Source organism: Psammomys obesus, unplaced genomic scaffold (assembly GCF_907164565.1).
Source record: "Psammomys obesus unplaced genomic scaffold, mPsaObe1.curated_primary_1811, whole genome shotgun sequence".
NCBI lineage: Eukaryota > Metazoa > Chordata > Mammalia > Rodentia > Muridae > Psammomys > Psammomys obesus.
In genome coordinates, this window is record NW_026591711.1 from 4,418,383 (window position 1) to 4,436,616 (window position 18,234).

The 18,234-nt window shown below is 41.7% G+C and overlaps 1 protein-coding gene across 1 annotated transcript in view; it reads left to right on the plus strand.

Annotated features, from left to right (window-relative positions):
• The first annotated feature begins 5,582 nt into the window (after window positions 1–5,582).
• Creb5 (cAMP responsive element binding protein 5) overlaps window positions 5,583–18,234 on the plus strand; it is a 281,386-nt gene continuing 268,734 nt past the window's right edge. Inside the window, exons 1-2 of the mRNA XM_055611818.1 lie at window positions 5,583–5,651; window positions 11,728–11,821. Coding sequence (XP_055467793.1) covers window positions 5,598–5,651; window positions 11,728–11,821 — 148 coding nt within the window. The 5' untranslated portion in view covers window positions 5,583–5,597. The remainder of the gene's footprint in view (window positions 5,652–11,727; window positions 11,822–18,234) is intronic.

Sequence of the window (18,234 nt, forward strand, 5' to 3'; positions counted from 1 at the left end):
CAGTGGTTTTCTTGGACTGAAATTCAAGGGCACTTATTTTTTATAGTCAGGCTTCTAATAGTCAGGTTTGAAAAATCAAGATAGATTGGAAGTCCCAAAAGTTTAGGCTCTTTGTTTGAACTTTTGCCAGTGACTTTTCCTGATAGTGCCTCTGTGAAGGGCTCTGGTTTCAAATGTTTGGCTACTATGATCCCATTTTACAGATGAGAGAATAAGGGTCTTTCTAAAAAAAAACAAAACAAAACAAAAACAAAAACAAAAAAAAAAAAAAAAAAAAAAAAAACGCCTCCACTCCAGACTGAAGATGCAATTCCTTTCTGACAGCTTGCCTTGTGTGAGGAGATCTAGCCTGCATTTTTGATATGAAACAGAATTGGGCATCTTAGAATAAAATTAATGTAGAATGTGCTTGTGGAGAGGTTTTTGTTTCTTTTCGTGTATGGTGCCTTGTCTTCCTAACTAAATGAAAATTTGCTTTGCCTAGAATAAATTTAGTTAAATAATCATTGTTCTCAAAGAAAACAGTATTATTGAGTTAGAGCCTTACTCAGTGGGACATCCTCAAACACTCACCCACTTTGGGAAGTACAGTTGGCTTCTCTGGAGCTCATGAAGGACCTGGGAGGCTTACCAAAGCATGGGGTTTGTTTCAGGTGAACTCTGCCTAGAAGGCTCCGTCTAGCCTCGTGATAGGGCAATAGATGCTAGGCAAAGTTTAAGATCTGACTGCACTCACAACCAGGTAAATAATACCAGAGATGGAGACATGTCAATAGGTTGGAGTTTGCATCTCAGACATTCTTATGCTTTTTGGTTCTAAGCTTTCCAATACAAGCAATATTTTTACTGTTTTATCATTTTGAATTTCCTATTACTGTCTGACTCTATTCTGTGCAACTTTGGGCTCTGCCACTGAGATTAGAACTCAATGTTTACAAAGGATTGGATATGGCTATGCCTGAGCTGGATGGTGAAACATTCCCATGAGTTGATCATTGCAAACATCCCCATGGGTTGATGTCAATTTTCCTCACTCTGGTTCAAATGTTACCCTTATATTTAAAGTATGTATTTAGAGTAATCTGTGTAGACTCTCTAAGTTTTCAATGGTGGTTTTTTTTTTTTTTTTTTTTTTTTTTCTTGTAGTCTTTGCCCTTTGGAAAACTAATTCCAAGCCTTTACTAATGGCCAGAAAAACCTTTGAATGGCTTGGTGGCCTCAGCCATTATGGAACAACTTCCCATTTTAGACCAGGAATTTGTGGGGTCAAACCCTGAACAAAGAAAGAGATTCTAACTCACTTAGCAGCCAGAGGAATTCAGTGGCAATGAAGGGTTTGAATTGTAAATCAAGCCTGTCATCTCCTTGTCAAGTGGGAAAACCTCTGCTCATTCTGTGTGAGACTGAACTATGTTATTAGGATCTTTAATTGTTTTCCAAAAGGTTGAGGGGAATTATACCCATGAAGCATTCCTTCTAGCTGAACCATGAGTCTGAAGTTAGGAAAAGAGCAATTCATATGGTGCTATTTAACAACCGTTAAGTCATGTATATCTGCCACAGTGAGACTATTTCTTATCAGTGCAGTCCAGGTCAGTATTTCTCAAAGGGTGTTCTATAGGGGTCACGAACAGCCCAGTAACCTAGGTTTTCTTGTGATATCTGTGATGAAATGAACAGATAGAAACTAGCTTCTTCCCATTTCTGTCCACCAAAAAGCAGCTTTGGCTTTTTTTCCCCATGAATTCTGGGGAGATACTTTTTAAGACTATTCCCAGAGACAAGAAGAGCCAGTGGTCCACACAACCTCTCACCTCTTTAAAAATTTGATACTGGGCGAAAAAAATTGCTTCCATAGTTGAGAACAGAAGGCTGTTTGGGACAATTTATTGTGATGATTCAAGATTCATTATCCATTCCACAAATATTTATTGAACGCCTACTAGGGAAGTTCTAGGCAGTGGAGCCCAGGCTTTGGTGATTGCCAAACCAAACTTGGTTTATTAAAAAAAAAATCCCATCCAGTAAAACAACTGAATGGGAAATGAGAGGATGAAGCCTTACTTCTGAGGACCAAATGCGGAATAACCTGGCTAGAGCCCATGTGAATCATTTGGCCCACTTGCTGGGTGAAAAAAGAACCTGCACAGAGCTTCAGTAGGGTTCTGAGAGTGTAATTACTGCACTATGCGCTAGAAAAGAACCATAATAATAGACCGTAAAAATCAACCATGCCTCTTGACTAATACATCAGACCAGATCATACCAGTTGATAAAAGTAATGAGGCCTACATGGCAGAGTGATTCCATTTAGAAAATCTATTGCAAGCGCCTACACGGAGAGGAATTAGCAAGCGAGTGTTGTTTGCAGAGGCAGCATGTGGGAACTGTAGACCATCAAAATTAAGGAGCTGAGGTTTATACAGTACATACATGCCCACTCATAGTAGGCCTACTGAGCCCTTGAAACCCACTTTATATCAGCAATGGCTGTGTATCTCAAGACTTTCCTTCCAATGTTATGTTGTCAAACAGATTTGCTTCATATTTATTGCATCTCATTTAACAAATTGCTATAGATTCATCTGTGTCTGGAAACTAAACTAAAAGCAGGGCAATACTAACAGCAGAATGTACTGGCGATTGTACTTGTGTCTCTAATACACATCAGTGTTTATCAAAGTATATTAATCATATTCCTCTAAGCACAACAGCCACACAGCATAGGCTTAGTACCACAGAGTAAGGTGTTGGGCTCTGATATGTGTCCAGGCATGAATAGCAGAGCTTGATTCCAAGACATTTGAATCAACAAATTGTGACTGATAATTAGGGAGGCCAAGCAGAGCCGTAGAGTATTGGTATGATGAGCTTGAGTTTATGGGGACCAGCAGACTGGTGGGTCAAGGAATGTGACTGAGCATGGATTATAGTGGAAAGACAATTTCTCCTCAGACTAAGTGCCTGAGTTTAGCTAAATCTTTCCTCACTTTGGCTTGTTAAACTTTTTAGAGACTCAACAGAACTGTTTCTGGGACTTTCATTTAATTACCATTAATTACTACCTCCTGGTGTCGGCCGTAAATATGCATATCTAGAACTCTCCCATTTGACTATCATGTAATTGTTGTTTTGATTGTAAACATGCTGTTCTTACAAAGCTCTCAAGTAGCACCCAAGAAAGAGCCCCATAGGCAAACAAAGGGAATAAATCGTAATTTGTAATTTTACACACAAGGACTGATTCATACCGGAGTGAGGTTCCAGTGACACTTATCCACAACCTTATTTTACCTCCAAGGTACTCCAGTCTTCTACATGATTTCAAAATGTCTTACAGGCTCCAAACCAAGGAATCACATTCAGAAACAAAGGGGCTGAAGATAGATTATCGCTAACTCTATTGTCAATAAGGGGACACTGAGGAATTAGGCCACTGTCAAGCAGACAGACTCACAGATGGAGACTCATTTCCAGGAAAGCACTGAAAAGTTTTTGTTGTTATTGTTGTTTAGAAAAATATAGCAGATTTAATTCATAGATAAGTTAGTTTATCATATTTCTTAAGGTAGTTTATTATAGTTATTCTGCTTCCCCAAACAAGATTATTTCTCTTTACTTTTTGTCACCGGAAGGACAGATGTACTGTGACCAGCGATGGCAACATCAAAGAAATAAATAAATAAAAGAGAAATTATTATTATTATTATTATTATTATTATTATTATTTTTGCTCATAACTTTCTTCCAACAAGAGCAAGAAGAAAGATTTGAAATACCCTTCAGTTTTATTTCTTCTCATAAATATAATACATTAAGGTGGTCATGGTTTAGCGGAACTTTTTACGCATGTTATGAAAGAGTGGGGGGGGGAGTTTAGAGGGCCCAAGTACTAAGACACTGTGTTTAAAGGAGCCATGTTAATTACCTCAGTTTGAACATTACAGGCCATACATGAGTTGTTGAATTTCTACTTCATACATCATAAATATATGTTGATTGAAATAGAAAAATTAAAAACATTAACTCATAAGAAAAAATATAAGTGAACACAGAAAAGAAATTTACATAATGATGCTTAATGTGGGAAAGCATAAAAATTATGATAATCACTGTATTGTGGGGCAGCCAGTGGGAAGTCCTTCTCGAACAGTGCTCCTCAGTCTTCTTAACACTGGAGCCCTTGCCAGGTGCAGTGCTGCATGCCTGTAATCCCAGCACTTGGAGAGGCAGAGGCAGGAGAATCTCTGTGAGTCCAAGGGCAGTCTGGCCTACAAAGTTTGTCCAGGACAGCCAAGGCTACACAGACAAATCTTGTCTTGAAAAACCAACCAAACAACCAAACAAAGAGCAAACAAACAAAAGACCCCACTGCCACCCTTTAGGCTCAAGCTCCGGTGACCCACACCATAAAATTCTTTTTCATTTCTACCTCATATCTGTAACTTTGCTATTGTTGTGGGTTATAATGTAAATATCTGATGTGTTCCCACATATCTGCATATCTGATGTGCAGCCCTATGAAAAGGCCATTTAATCCCTGGAGGGGTCTCAACCCACATGTTGAGAAACACTGTTCTATAGACACAAGTGGGGCATTGCTTAGTTGAAACTGCTTGCGAACCGAGGAGTCACGGTTAGGAGAGGGTTTACATTTTTCTCTGTTTTGAGTTTGGTATTTTAACATCTATCTAGCAATGTTTCTAAGGCAAACAAATGTCCTCACTTTGTGTTTTGGAAAAGTGTGAGAGGATGCATATGTTTTCCTAAAGAATAAGTGTTTGGAGAAGGAGGTGTGAAAGGCACAGACTAGACGTGTTTGTTTCCCTCAGCACAGTGGGATTCCTCCACGATGCCAAGGTGCCACTGTCTTCCCTTTGGCATCAACCACAGGCAGCATTTTAAAGAATAATTGCTTCCTGTGCTCAGGGTTAAGGCAGAAGGTTTTGGAACTCAGCAATGTACCATCAAAAGCACATGCCATACAAATTCACAATTCTAAAATTGATTTAAAATATTTAGAAAACCGTCTAAAGAATGTAATTTAAGTTTGCCTGGTTCTTCCTGTCATTAAAAAGAAACAAAGCCAACAGCAACAGCGGGTTAACCACAGAGCCGTGAAGACCACACTTTTATGGACATTTGGGATCACTGGTCCAGGTGATTTTGACCATGCTCAATTTTTGCCCGGTGAACACAGAATTGAATGAAGTCTTCCCTCTTAGCTGACCCAAGTAGCCAGTTTCAAAGTTCTCAGCAGGGCTGAGGAAGGGTGGGATGTGCTTTGCCTTTGCATCTTGCTGGGGTCTTACCTGGCAATTGCACCCACACTAGCTAGCATTCCATAGGCAGGCTATAGGTGCCAACATTATCATGGCCTCTTTCTTTAATATGCATGGAAGAGAGGACACTAGGAACTCAGGTCCGGAGAGCCGATACCCAGGACCTGTGTTCACTATTCATGTGTAATTTGTTCAATTAGGGAATGGCAAAAACAGGCTCCCGTTGTTTGTCCTCTTCTTGTACTTAAAGCCAAAGAAAGAGACATTCACGGATTTCTCTTTTCCTTTACCCTTTAGATTTATGAGGATTCCAAGATGAACTTGGAGCAGGAGAGGCCATTTGTCTGCAGTGCTCCAGGCTGCTCCCAGGTGAGTGTACGGATCATCTGTGCTCCAGTGTGTAGGAAATGCTTCTGCCTCCCCCTGGGAAGGTTATCACCCATTGAGCCACCATTTCTATTGAGCTTTCTTTCTTCACTGAAATACTTTTAAAGTCTCCGAAATCATTGACATTATGTTTTCATCTTCACTACTGCCAGATCGCACTTTATGGTTTGAAATACCTCTTGTTCACCCCGAAACACAGTCGTGTCGACATCCCTATGAGTAACTCCCTCTGGAAGCAAGCAAGACACATCCTGCCCATCGTTTCCATTGGGCTGTCATTCAGAAAGGGGAAGGTGTGTGTACTTCACAGCAGCCAGGTGCACACAGACTGAGCTTCCCTTTTGATGAGATGCCTCCTCATTTTGGGTTGAATTTTCTCCTTTTTGAGAAGACCCCTATTACTATTCTTGAACTATGGTTCTTGGGTATAGACGTTTTAAGAGGTGTGGATACCTTGGCTTGCAGGATTGACTCTCAGGGTCTCTAATAATTCTCTTCAAATGCTAAGCATGAACATTAGATAAGATACTGCCTCCAGAGTGTTTAACACAGGACACGAACATAGTATTCAATTAATACCCACTTTTGTTACCACTGCTACTAAATATATTACACTAGAACCTATGCCTATTACATTAAAAAAAATCCAGTTTTGTATTCTATTTTTAAAACTTGAGGGTAATTTTTCCTGCTCCTGATTGAAGAGTCCATCTTTGGGTAATAACCATATTCCAGGGATTTTGATATATCGAAATGATTTTTATACCAAGATCTTTATTTTATAGGAAATAGGACAAATTTCAGAGTCTGAGCATAAGCATTTTGCTAATGTGGGAGATCTCACTCATTCCCTAATTTGTATGTACCAAGAAAAACAGGGCCCACTGCCATCAATTGGTATGACAGGATTGGCAGTCCTGTGCAGAGCAGTGCCTAAAGATCAGGAGGAAGTCAGGTGAGTATTCTCCTTACTGTGGTTTCCCAGAGTTCGTGGAGGATTCTGGGAGAAGCTGAGCAGGAGTTTTAGGAGGGACAAAGTCACAGAAACACAAGACGTTGTTGCTGGTGTTATCAGCTGGTGAGCAACCCGCTGGAATTTTCATCAGAGCTTTCTGTGTTAACGTTTCTAACTTGGAAGCAAGAAAATGAGTAGAGAAAAATATTTTTGGGCAAATGGGTTTTGAAAGCTCATCCCAAAGTAGGAAATACTAAGAGAATGTGGATGGGTTGATAAGTAACTAGGAAAATCCTGATAGACGAGGATTTTCCATGGTAAAAGCAGAAGGTCTCCTTACTAAGTTAAAACCTGGTCCCTAACTAAAGCAACACTTCCCTCCCAGTTTCTTCCAAGGGGAGCCTCTTTGGCCAAAGGAACCCAGATAACCAGAGGGATTTGCTTTGCCCAGCTGTGACTATAGACATTAAGTTTTATTTACTACAAGCCACCTAGACACTTTCTCATACCCACCTGAGCATGTCTAGGCGTTCCCCATGTCTTGGCTGCCCCATGAAAACCACGCTGCTCCAAACACACACATTTCTGTTCTCACAGACCTTCTGGTCTGAGCATCAGATCTATAATCATATGATGAAATCATCAATTAACTAGTCAATTGCAATTTTTTCATAAACAAAACAAAACAGACCACACTGGGGAACTGACTTACTTGGGGGGAAGGTAGATGGATGGCTTCTTGATGGGACAGGACCTCCACAGATCCAGGGCTAGCCTGGGAGTCCCAGCTATGTTCAGGGTTGGAATGCCAGCAGAGAAGAGCATCTAGCCATATGTGGGATTCATGTAAGTCAGATTAGAGGGAGATATGTACGCATAAGTTTTGACCTGTATGGCACGTACTGCCCCAAGCTCAGCACCACTAACATCTAAGGCCATGTAGCTCTGTGATGTGGGCATTACCTCACGTATCACAGAGTACCTGGCCAGCAGCATCTTATCTCAACCCATCAGACTCCACAGCAGCAGATGTCCTCGAGGGTCAAATTTCTCCTGGTTGGCAATGCCCATGGTTTCACTTGGGGTTTAGCCTTGCTTTTCGGTACCCCTTCTTTTCTGGGCCCCTAAGTTCTAACTAGCACTCTCCCACTCTGTTCCATGCATTGCTCTAAGCCATATTTCCCTCACTGGAGTCATACAGGGTATGAATACATCACTGCCATAGATGTGTAGTTGCTGGTGTCCTGTGCTTTTGGAGCTGTGATAGTTGGAGCATGGAGTGAAGGCTGTTGGATTTGGCAGTTAGGTGCTTGCAGGAGACATGGGAGAAAGCAGAGGGTGGAGGCCCAATTGAAAGGGATTAATGAGTGAGTGGGCGGCAAAGGAGCTGGAGCAGCGGCATAGAGGGGCCTTTCAGGAGCAGGAGGCAGTACCGGAAAGCAGGGTGATCTAATGTCAGTCTGCGAGAGAGGCGGCTTTGTTAAAGCTAAAGGATGGCCAGGCTGAACTTAGTCAAGACGAGAAACCAGTGAGAGGGCAGGAGAGAGCAGGAGGGCTTGAGGGAACAGTGCCAAGAAGACAGAGGGTGCCTGCGGGGCAGTGGGCATCCTCAGTTTATTTGAGCCTGGAGGGGATAGAGGGAGAATCTGCTAAGTCACAGGTAGTGTCTAAGGGGATTGAGTGTGGTGGACTTTTGGGCTTAAATGTGTTTTGTGTGTGGCATGGGGATTTGAACCTAGGACCTCACATATCCTAGGCAAGTACTTTACTACTGACACCTATCCTCAGCACTTGAATAGGCCCCATTTTAAATGACCTGGCATATCTTGTTGGAGGAGCGAGCCAAGGCGTTTCTTTAATGAGGCTAAGTGGACTGTGGGAAATGCTGGATGAATGTGAGGAATTAGGATTTATTCAGTGTCTTGATTTTAAGGGGACAATTCCAAGGCTCCACCCCCAGCTTTGGATGTGATGACGTATCTGTAAGTCAGTGCTCCCTTGATGTGGAAGTGTTTCTTTTTTCTTGGTAAACTGTTATAAAACTATGTCCCTTTTAGTTGAACAAAAATCTAGACATCAGCAGGAAGTCCTGCGTGTTATTGCTGGTGGAATATTAGTAACTCACAACTGTTGTGATCACAGCATTTTCCCTAGTGTCAGCCCATACTCTGGGAACTTGTAGAGAAAAGATTAGATGCCTTGAAGATGAGTAGGCAGAATTGTTAGTGCTTGTGTTGTCTTGGAGGAGGTGAAGGAAGGACTCCTCCACATTCTCCCCTTGGACAGAAACCTTGCTCTGTTTGGGGACAGCCTCTGTTACCTGGAAGATCTTTAAGACCTAATCCTTAAGCAGGATCTTTGTCTGCAAACACTTGCTGTGCTTTCTGGTTTCTCGGAGCCCAGTGTTCCCACTCTCTCCTTACTCTCCATGTTGATTGTTCTTTTCAACTCCCATGTTTTATACTATGCATCTCACTTACAATTTGCATTGACTCATCTTATTCAGAAGGCGACTTCAGTTAATATGCAGTGTTATAGCCATGTACCTATCATCCTGGCACTCAGGAAGCTAAGCAAGAGGATTCTGAGCTCCTGGTCAGCCTGGGCTAGCTAGTAAGCCTTTGTCGAAACAAAAGAAAAACCTGGTTAAATATTTCATCCTGGTTATTGTGTGATGCTTTCCTTAGCATCTACTAGTTTACAGAGTCAAAATGGCTTATTATGGGCTGGAGAGCTAGTTCAGTGGTCAAGGGCAGGAAATGATGTCACAGAGGACCCAAGTTGGGGTTCTAGCACCCACTTCAGTTGCCACAGAGCCACCTCTTATTATAAGGGTACCCGACGTCCTCTTCTGGCATTTGTGGGCACCTGCGCACACACAGACATATCCCTCCCACATACATACCCCACATACACACAATTAAAAGGAAATCTTTAGAAAACATTTTAAAAACAGCTTATTAAATCTAGAGAGGTGTCTCAGGAGTTGATAGCATTGGCTGCCACCTCAGAGGCCCAGGTCAGTTCCTAGCACTCATAGGGCAGCTCACAACTATCCGTAACTCCAGTTCTGTGAGATAAGATGCCCTCTCTGGCCTCTATAGATTCTAAGCACACCCTTGTCACACAGACATACATGCAGGCAAAACACTTTATGCATATAGAATAATGTAGGTGTAAAAAATTTAATACTTACAATAATTTAATGATTAAAATTAAAACTTTTTAATTTTTAAAATTAGTTTGAAAGGAAAGATATTGCCATGCTGCTTATATTACATTAACTGCTCTCTGTAACTGGTTTGCACTACTCTTAAATGTTTGGTGTTAAGAAAATCAAGAGAATAGATAGCATGGAAACAGAAAGCTCTAAAGTTATATGAAGCAAACCTCTGTGTGACCTGAAGTCGCCGTAAGTGCCACTCTGTAGACTCTTCAGAATATGATAGAAGCATCAAGTACATACGTGATGCTCACACCAGGGGCCACTTTCGGGACCTCTCATAGGTTTCAGCCTAGTGAATTTCCCCTTTGGACCACAAGTCCATTCTCACTGTAGAAGAAAACTTCAACCATTGTGTACAAAGGTAATAGAGGTTCATATTGACCATCCTGAGTTCTGGAAGTTTCTTTTCAAGTTATCAAAAGACTCAGATAGAGTCTGTTCAATATCAAGTTACAGCCAAACCATGAGGCTCATTTCTGTTACCATTTCTATGGTAGAATTTTAGGAAACTCTTTTTTTTCTCCTTTAGAATTCAGCACAACCCTTGAGAGATTTGGGGTGATGGAGGGCCGCTGCTTCCAGTGGGAGTCGCCTTGCTGTACCGTGAATCTGGCAAGGGAAAGTGACGGAAGGTTTTACACCCAAGCTCAGACACTTGCCTCTGGATTTTCATTCCTGATGCAATAGATGGGTCACTCACCTGACTCTACTCAATAAAGAGAGCCAGAAATGGCCAAAAATAATTGATACCAACATTTTTGACAACCCTAATATCATTCCTGAAATTTTCAAATAAATATGGGCTGACTACAGTATGCAGAGTATAGAACACCCCAGATGATTTGTCATGTTGCTGTAAAATCATATGTATAATTTGAAAAAAAAAGCAGCTAATATGGGGACTAGGCCCTTATAAACAGAAACATACCATAAAGACTTCATGGTGTATGTTAGTAGATATATTTAAAAAATTAAGCATGGCATGGAGTTCTTTCCTGAAGTCTGACATAAATAAAAATTCTTTCTGTTTCATGCGTTTCTCTTATTTTTGGTTAATCTGTAGATAATGTCTGGCATACTTATCGTGCCGTAGACTTAATTTTACACTATTATGTAAAACAGTATTACAGGAAAGTTCCACATGGTTTTGCATATTCCCTGTGCTGCTCAGATCTCCATCCATTTTCTCTTTTTGGATGCTGTGCTCTCTGCTGTCATTAGTTACATTTCAGTTTCAGAACCGTGAGAAGCTTTCCTTTCAATGCTGCTGTTTTTCTTTCTTTCTTTTTTTTTTTTTTAGAGGCTTTCTAACAAAGGCAGGCACTAGGGTGCAATATGCCTTTGGTGTGTATGCTGTTTTAGTACCCTCAACAGGACTTTTTGCATTTTCTGTTTCATTATTTAGCAAAGGATAAGACAAAGTTTTTGAACTTGAAATTTTTCCTCCAGATGGAAACCTCTAATTCTCAAGAAACATACAGATTCTGTGGTTCCCTGGTCAGCCAGTGCAGCTGGGTTTTATGCAAGAAGCAGGGGACTTTGGGAAAGTTTTAGGGGCAGATGTGAGGAGCTTCAGAATGACCAAAAGCAGAGATCATTATCAGTATTCCTCTGCCCTACAGGGAAGCCTCTTGGTAAACAAATGGACATGATGATGATGGGCATATTTGTGTATAGCTGGGAGGAACCCCTTCCTCTCAGCACTTGAGTGTAAATCAGATGGAACTTTATTTACTCCTATGATAACATTTTCTTTTCAGAACCAATTTTTTTTTTTTGCCTGTCTTGTTTTTGATGTTGAGTATCTTTCTCTCTTTGATGTCAAATATGTGTTGCAAACTGAATGTCTCCTGTTCCCCTCTCTGCTTACCTGACAGCGTTTCCCAACAGAGGACCACCTGATGATTCACAGGCACAAGCATGAGATGACTTTGAAGTTCCCTTCAATAAAAACAGACAACATGCTATCAGGTAAGAGAGCACCAGGCACGGAAGGTTTGGAGCATGAAAACTCGCCATCTTTCTGCCTTTACCTCCTCAGTGCTGACATTGTAGGCGTGGCTCTCCCCGCCCTTTGTATCTCTTTGTTTTTATATGTCGTATTGAAACTTGGCTCTATGTTATTTTCAACTTTATACCTTAGCCACACAGGTAACCATGTGAGCTAAGCCTCCGCACTGTGTTGTCCTGCAGATGTGTAGGTCAGTCTATTTCTTGCCTTCATGGATGGATACCAGGAGAGGCTTTCATGTGAACAGCAGGCTAAAATTAAGGATCATCCTTGATACAGTAATTAATGACAATTTAATATTTAAATCAAATTAATTATTAATTAAATCAAATGAATGTTGTTGGGAGCCAGTGCCATGCAGCCTTAGAGGAAGGGGCCCGGGGAGTGCTCAGGGAAGGTTTCCCCAAGAAATAAGACTTGCTTCTTAAGTGGGTGATTAAATGAGGTTATGCTAGAAACATGATCCATGAATGGGAGCAAAGTGAATCCTAATTAGTCCATCAACTAATTTCCTTTTCATTTCTTCCCATCCTAAAGAGAGATTAGAAAAATAAAGTTATAGGACTGGAGGAAGTTGAGAGCTAGTCTGGGCTCTGTCTTGACCCTATGACCCTAAACAAATAATTGAGGCTTCCCAGGTCTCAGCTGGGAATGGGAATGGGAATGGGAATGGAAATGCTTGTATCACCACAACACAGTTCACTAGCTGAATGTGAAGGGCCAATGGAGGGAGGTCAGAGCGTTTCATAGACCTGAGCATGGTGCCCAGATCATTTCCTTCTCATAGGAACTATTTGACTTGCACCTGTCTCCCTGACATTAAGAAAAAGATTATACCGGTACTCCCATTGGTCATATGAGTTAGTATCTTTTGTGGCATTTAAAATTTCTAAGGACTTTATTTTGCCATTAATCCTATGGAAATTGTCAGTTTGTTGCCATGAAGGGTGTAAGAAATTAGAGCAGCTATCCTTTAATTACCAAACAGGATAGTGTGGAGGGCCCGTGATCCTCAGTGCTCCCGCTGATACAGGCTAGGCTACTGCTGTTAGCACCAGGCTGTGCTGGGTTAGACATGAGAGCAGATGTATTTGAGCCATCACAGTTTCACAAGCCACCAGAGTGGCCTGAAGCTGTCGCTGATGCTCTGAGCTCAAGAGACCAGTTCAAAGGGGATCTCTTCTCTTTTTCCTGTCACTGCCCACCTCTGCTCTCTGCTCTTTGCCCTTGTTTGTTTCTTTTTTTATTATTAATTACACTTTATTCACTTTGTATCCCCCCATAAGCCCCTCCCTCCTTCCCTCCCGATCCCACCCTCCCTCCCCCTTCTTCCTGAATGCCCCTCCCCAAGTCCACTGATAAGGGAGGTCCTCTTCTCCTTCCTTCTGATCTTAGTCCATCAGATCACATCAGGAGTGCCTGCATTGTCATCTTCTGTGACCTGGAAAGGCTGCTCCCCCCCTCAGGGGGAGGTGATCAAAGAGCAGGCCAATCAGATTATGTCAGAGGAAGTCCCTCTTCCCATTACTATGTAACCCACTTGGGCACTGAACTGCCATGTGCTACTTCTGTGCAGGGGTTCTAGGTTATCTCCATGAATAGTCCTTGGTTGGAGTATGAGTCTCTGGGAAGACCCCTGTGTTCAAAGTTTCTGGTTCTGTTGCTCTCCTTGTGGGGTTCCCGTCCTCTCCAGATCTTACTATTTCCCACTTCTTACATAAGATTCCATGCACCCTGCCCAACAGTTGGCCATAAGTCTCAGCGTCTGCTTTGATAGTCTGCAGGGCAGAGTCTTTCAGAGGCCCTCTGTGGCAGGTTCCTAGGTTGTTTCCTGTTTTCTTCTTCTTCTGATGTCCATCCTCTTTGCCTTGGGGATTGAGCGTTTTAGTCAGGGTCCTCTCTTGATTAGTTTCTTTAGGTGTACAGATTTTACTAGGTTTATCCTATGTTATATGTCTCTATGAGTGAGTATATACCGTGTGTCTCTTTCTGCTTCTGGGATAGCTCACTCAGGATGATCCTTTCCAGGTCCCACCATTTACCTGCAAATTTCATGATTTCCTTATTTTTCATTGCTGAGTAACAATCCATTGTGTAGCTGTACCACAATTTCTGCATCCATTCTTCAGTTGAGGGGCATCTGGGTTGTTGCCAGCTTTTGGCTATTACAAATAAAGCTGCTACAAACTTGGTTGAGCAAATGTCCTTATTATGTAGTTGAGCGTCTTTTGGATATATCCTAAGAGTAGTATGGCTGGATCTTGAGGAAGCGCTATTCTTAGTTGTCTGAGAAAGCGCCAGATTGATTTCCAGAGTGGTTGTACAAGTTTACATTCCCACCAGCAATGGAGGAATGTTCCCCTTTCTCTACAACCTCTCCAGCATGTGTTGTCACTTGAGGTTTTCATCTTGGCCATTCTGATGGGTGTAAGGTGAAATCTCAGGGTCGTTTTGATTTGCATTTCCCTAATGGCTAATGATGTTGAACATTTCTTTAAGTGTTTCTCTGCCATTTGCTATTCCTCTACAGAGAATTCTCTGTTTAGCTCTATTCCCCATTTTTTAATTGGATTACTTGGTTTGCTGCTTTTCAGCTTCTTTAGTTCTTTATATATACTGGATATTAGTCCTCTGTCAGATAAAGGGTTGGTGAAGATTCTTTCCCAATCTGTAGGCATTTGTTTTGTTTTGATGACGGTGTCCTTTGCTTTACAGAAGCTTTTCAGTTTCATGAGGTCCCATATATTGATTGTTGCTCTTAGAGCCTGTGCTGTTGGTGTTCTGTTCAGGAAGTTGTCTCCTGTACCAATGAGTTCTAGGGTATTCCCCACTTTTTCTTCTAACAGGTTTAGTGTGTCTGGTTTTATGTTGAGATCTTTGATCCACTTGGACTTTAGTTTTGTACAGGGTGATAAGTATGGATTATTTGCATTTTTCTACATGTAGACATGCAGTTAGACCAACACCATTTGTTGAAAATGCTATCTTTTTTTCCATTGTATGGTTTTGGCATCTTTGTCAAAGACCAGGTGTCCATAAGTGTGTGGGTTTATTTCTGGGTCTTCTGTTCAGTTCCATTGATCCACCCTTCTGTTTCTATGCCAGTACCATGCAGTTGTTATAACTGTTGCTCTATAGTACAACTTAAGTTCAGGGATGGAGATACCTCCAGAACATCTTTTATTGTAGAGGATTCTTTCTTTCCTTCTTTCTCTCTTTTCTTTGAATAAATAACCTTCTATTCAGAGACCAATTCAGCATTTCATTAGCTTAAGAGGTACAGAAACTCCATGTGGAAAAGGCAGATAAGCCTAGAAGGTTACGTTGGACGTCCTGTCTTGTGTCACTTACTGATCTGTCAAGGTGCACATAGTCCAATTTTATGTTTCAGGAGTGAACACGAATGCACAAGCAGTCAATATTTAAACCCAATTCCTAATACTTAAATCTATTGGCTATTTCTTTATTTTCACAAAACGGATCCCTAGGTTGCCCGGTAGAGTAGGAGGGAGCATTCACGAGAAGTGAGTATGGAGGATATATGGCTACAATGGTGATCAGCCGCACAAGTTGTCTCTTTCAAGCAGGCCCGGTTCTACAGAGGGTCTCATCTGAACATCTGTGAAACAGCAGTTAAAAACATGTGAATGATGGGGAGAGGCTCTTTTGCCTATACTGCTTAAAACAGGATTCTGATTAATCTGCAGCCTCTCCTTAATTTCTCCTGGCTCTTTGTTAGTTTCAAATCAAATAGTAAATGAGCACCAAACAAAACTCTCTAAATTTCTCTTGATCCTGCTTTCAAACTATATTTCATTGCACAAAGTTGCATTTCAGACTAGCGGGGACATGACGTATGGGATGAAGATGGAACATGTAGGTATGCATCCGTGTGGCCTGTGTTCGGAAGTCTTGTTCGTCTCAGTTTGTCAGCTCCACGCTATCCTTCGCTCTTTGCAAATTTCACAGTTAAAGAGATGGTACAATGTCATGGATACACGCTTCAGAATAGATTCCAGCGATGGTACATCACTCAGTGCCAGAATGCTGGCCTAGCACACAGAGTCCTAGCTCAGTTTGATCTCCCACGGTCTCTATCCAAAAAGCTGTCGTTCTCCTCAGGGGACTGACAGATCTGAAATACTCTGTTTTTTTTTTTTTTCTGTAAGATGTATTTATTATAGGTTGGGTAGAGTATACTAGTCAATTAAAGAGAGTATACTGACTGTCACTGATCCTTGCTGCGCCACAGAGAGTGAATGCAGGTGACAGGTGCTTAAATGAGTCTAGCCTTCTGGATAGAGCGTGAACTATCTAGACTCCTCACTCTGAGTGGACAGATAGGGCCATGACTGAAGTGGTGGAGCTGGGTTGGGAGGGCAAAAGGACCCCTCCTGCTGTGGGTCTCTTATCTTTATTTGTTCTGTATGGTGCATCTCCACTGCTGATGGTACTCACAAGTCTTGGGTTTCAGTTGTCCTTGTTCAAATGAACTATAACTTCACAGTGAAGGAATTTGTAATAAAGAAAAAAATTTTAAATTTAGTTTATGTGTATGAGTGCTTTGGTTGCATGGATGTATATGTCTAGTACCTGCGGAGGTCAGAAGAGGATACTGGATCCCATAGAACTAGAGTCACAGATGGTTGTGAGTTGCCATGTGGGTGCCTGGAACTGAATCCTGGTCCTCTGCAACAGCAGCAGATGCTCTGAACAGCTCAGCCACCACTCCAGTCCCAAGATACAGGTGTTAAGCACTCCTTGAGAGAATCTTTAGATCACAATTTCCTTTCACATGAAAATAGCAAACTTATTAGCTATTATGTACACAGACCCATTCAACTTGAAAATCTCAGTCCAATTTCAGCAAAGATGAAGAGGATTGCATGTGGGGCTATTTTAATTGGAATGTCACTGGGCATTCATGAATTCTCATCTTACCCAGGAAGAACCTCCAACATACTATTAGCTTTACAGGGTTCCAAGGTGCTATATATGAACAATCAAACAAAAACCAGGATAGGAGTCAAAGCGCCAAGGTAGAACATTATTTATAGCACACACACACACACACACACACACACACACACACACACACACACAGAGAGAGAGAGAGAGAGAGAGAGAGAGAGCAGAGTCACAGAGACACAGAGACACACAGAGAGATTTCAATTACAGAGAGAACAAAAAAGATCCTGTGGAGTGCATCCCCCTACTTCATATCTTTCTGTCATAAATCTCAGGGCCACTAAGTTCAGAGTTTTCTGTGGGGCAGGACTGCCCTCTGAGGTAGGCCTTCCTAAGCATACATGTGTGTAAGATCTTGCTGTGTGGAAGGGAAGATGAAGGTGGTGAGTGTCATGAATCTTTCCCAAAAGGATAAACCTACACCTTGAGTGGGAAGCCTGAGAGAGGTGCACATGGGAATAGGGTTTCAAGCATCTAGCAACCCCCTGGCTAGACATTGTGACACAGTTAGTAAGTTAAGATAGACACAACCCAGATATGAGGGACTACAGTTGGCCCACTGCCACCACCTCGTCATTCATTCAACATCTACTGAGTGCCTGTCAAGATCTTACAGTGCTCATGAGCAGACATACAGTGCCTGGTACTTACTATACGCAAGTGGGCTATGGAGGAAAATAGGTGATGATCAATCACTAAAAAAAAACACATAAGTTGGTAAGGAAAGGTCACGTAGTAACAAGTGCTGTGAAGTTTGGCTATGTGACAACAAGCCACCTGATAGTCTTTGTACCAAGACCTGATGACTAGCAATGTGGGCTCAGACGTCCTTTCTCCTGCCTTCAGAATATGGTTGCAAAGTATGTGGCAAGGTCCGTGTTTGTTATCCCAGTGCCAGGGATGCAAAGCCACAGGACAGATTTGGCACAGCCGGCTGTAGCTGGAGTGAAGACACAGAAGAGAGGCAAAGACTGGCTTCCTCCTCTCATCTTTCTTCCTGAAGTCTTGCATTCAACTTCTGGTTTGAATGATGATATAGTTATTAGAAACTCAATTATATTTCTGCAGAGTCTAGAATCAGGGCCTGTCGCTTAAATTCATCCAACTAACTCTCTTCATGAAGAAAGAAAGAATATGATTTCATGAAATGAAACATTTGTCTGCAAAGAGTTGATCATGATTATCCAAAATACCCCAAACTACTGTTCATGACTCTTTGAAGGAAACTCGACTCAATAATTCATGGACATTTTAAGGAATTTGTCAAAGGGAAGATGGCATATCACTTCAAATCACCTTTAAGATGAGCTGAGATTTTTAAAAAGTGGTGGAGGAAATAAATGTGGAAACCAACCAACCACACACACACACACACACACACACACACACACACACACACACACAC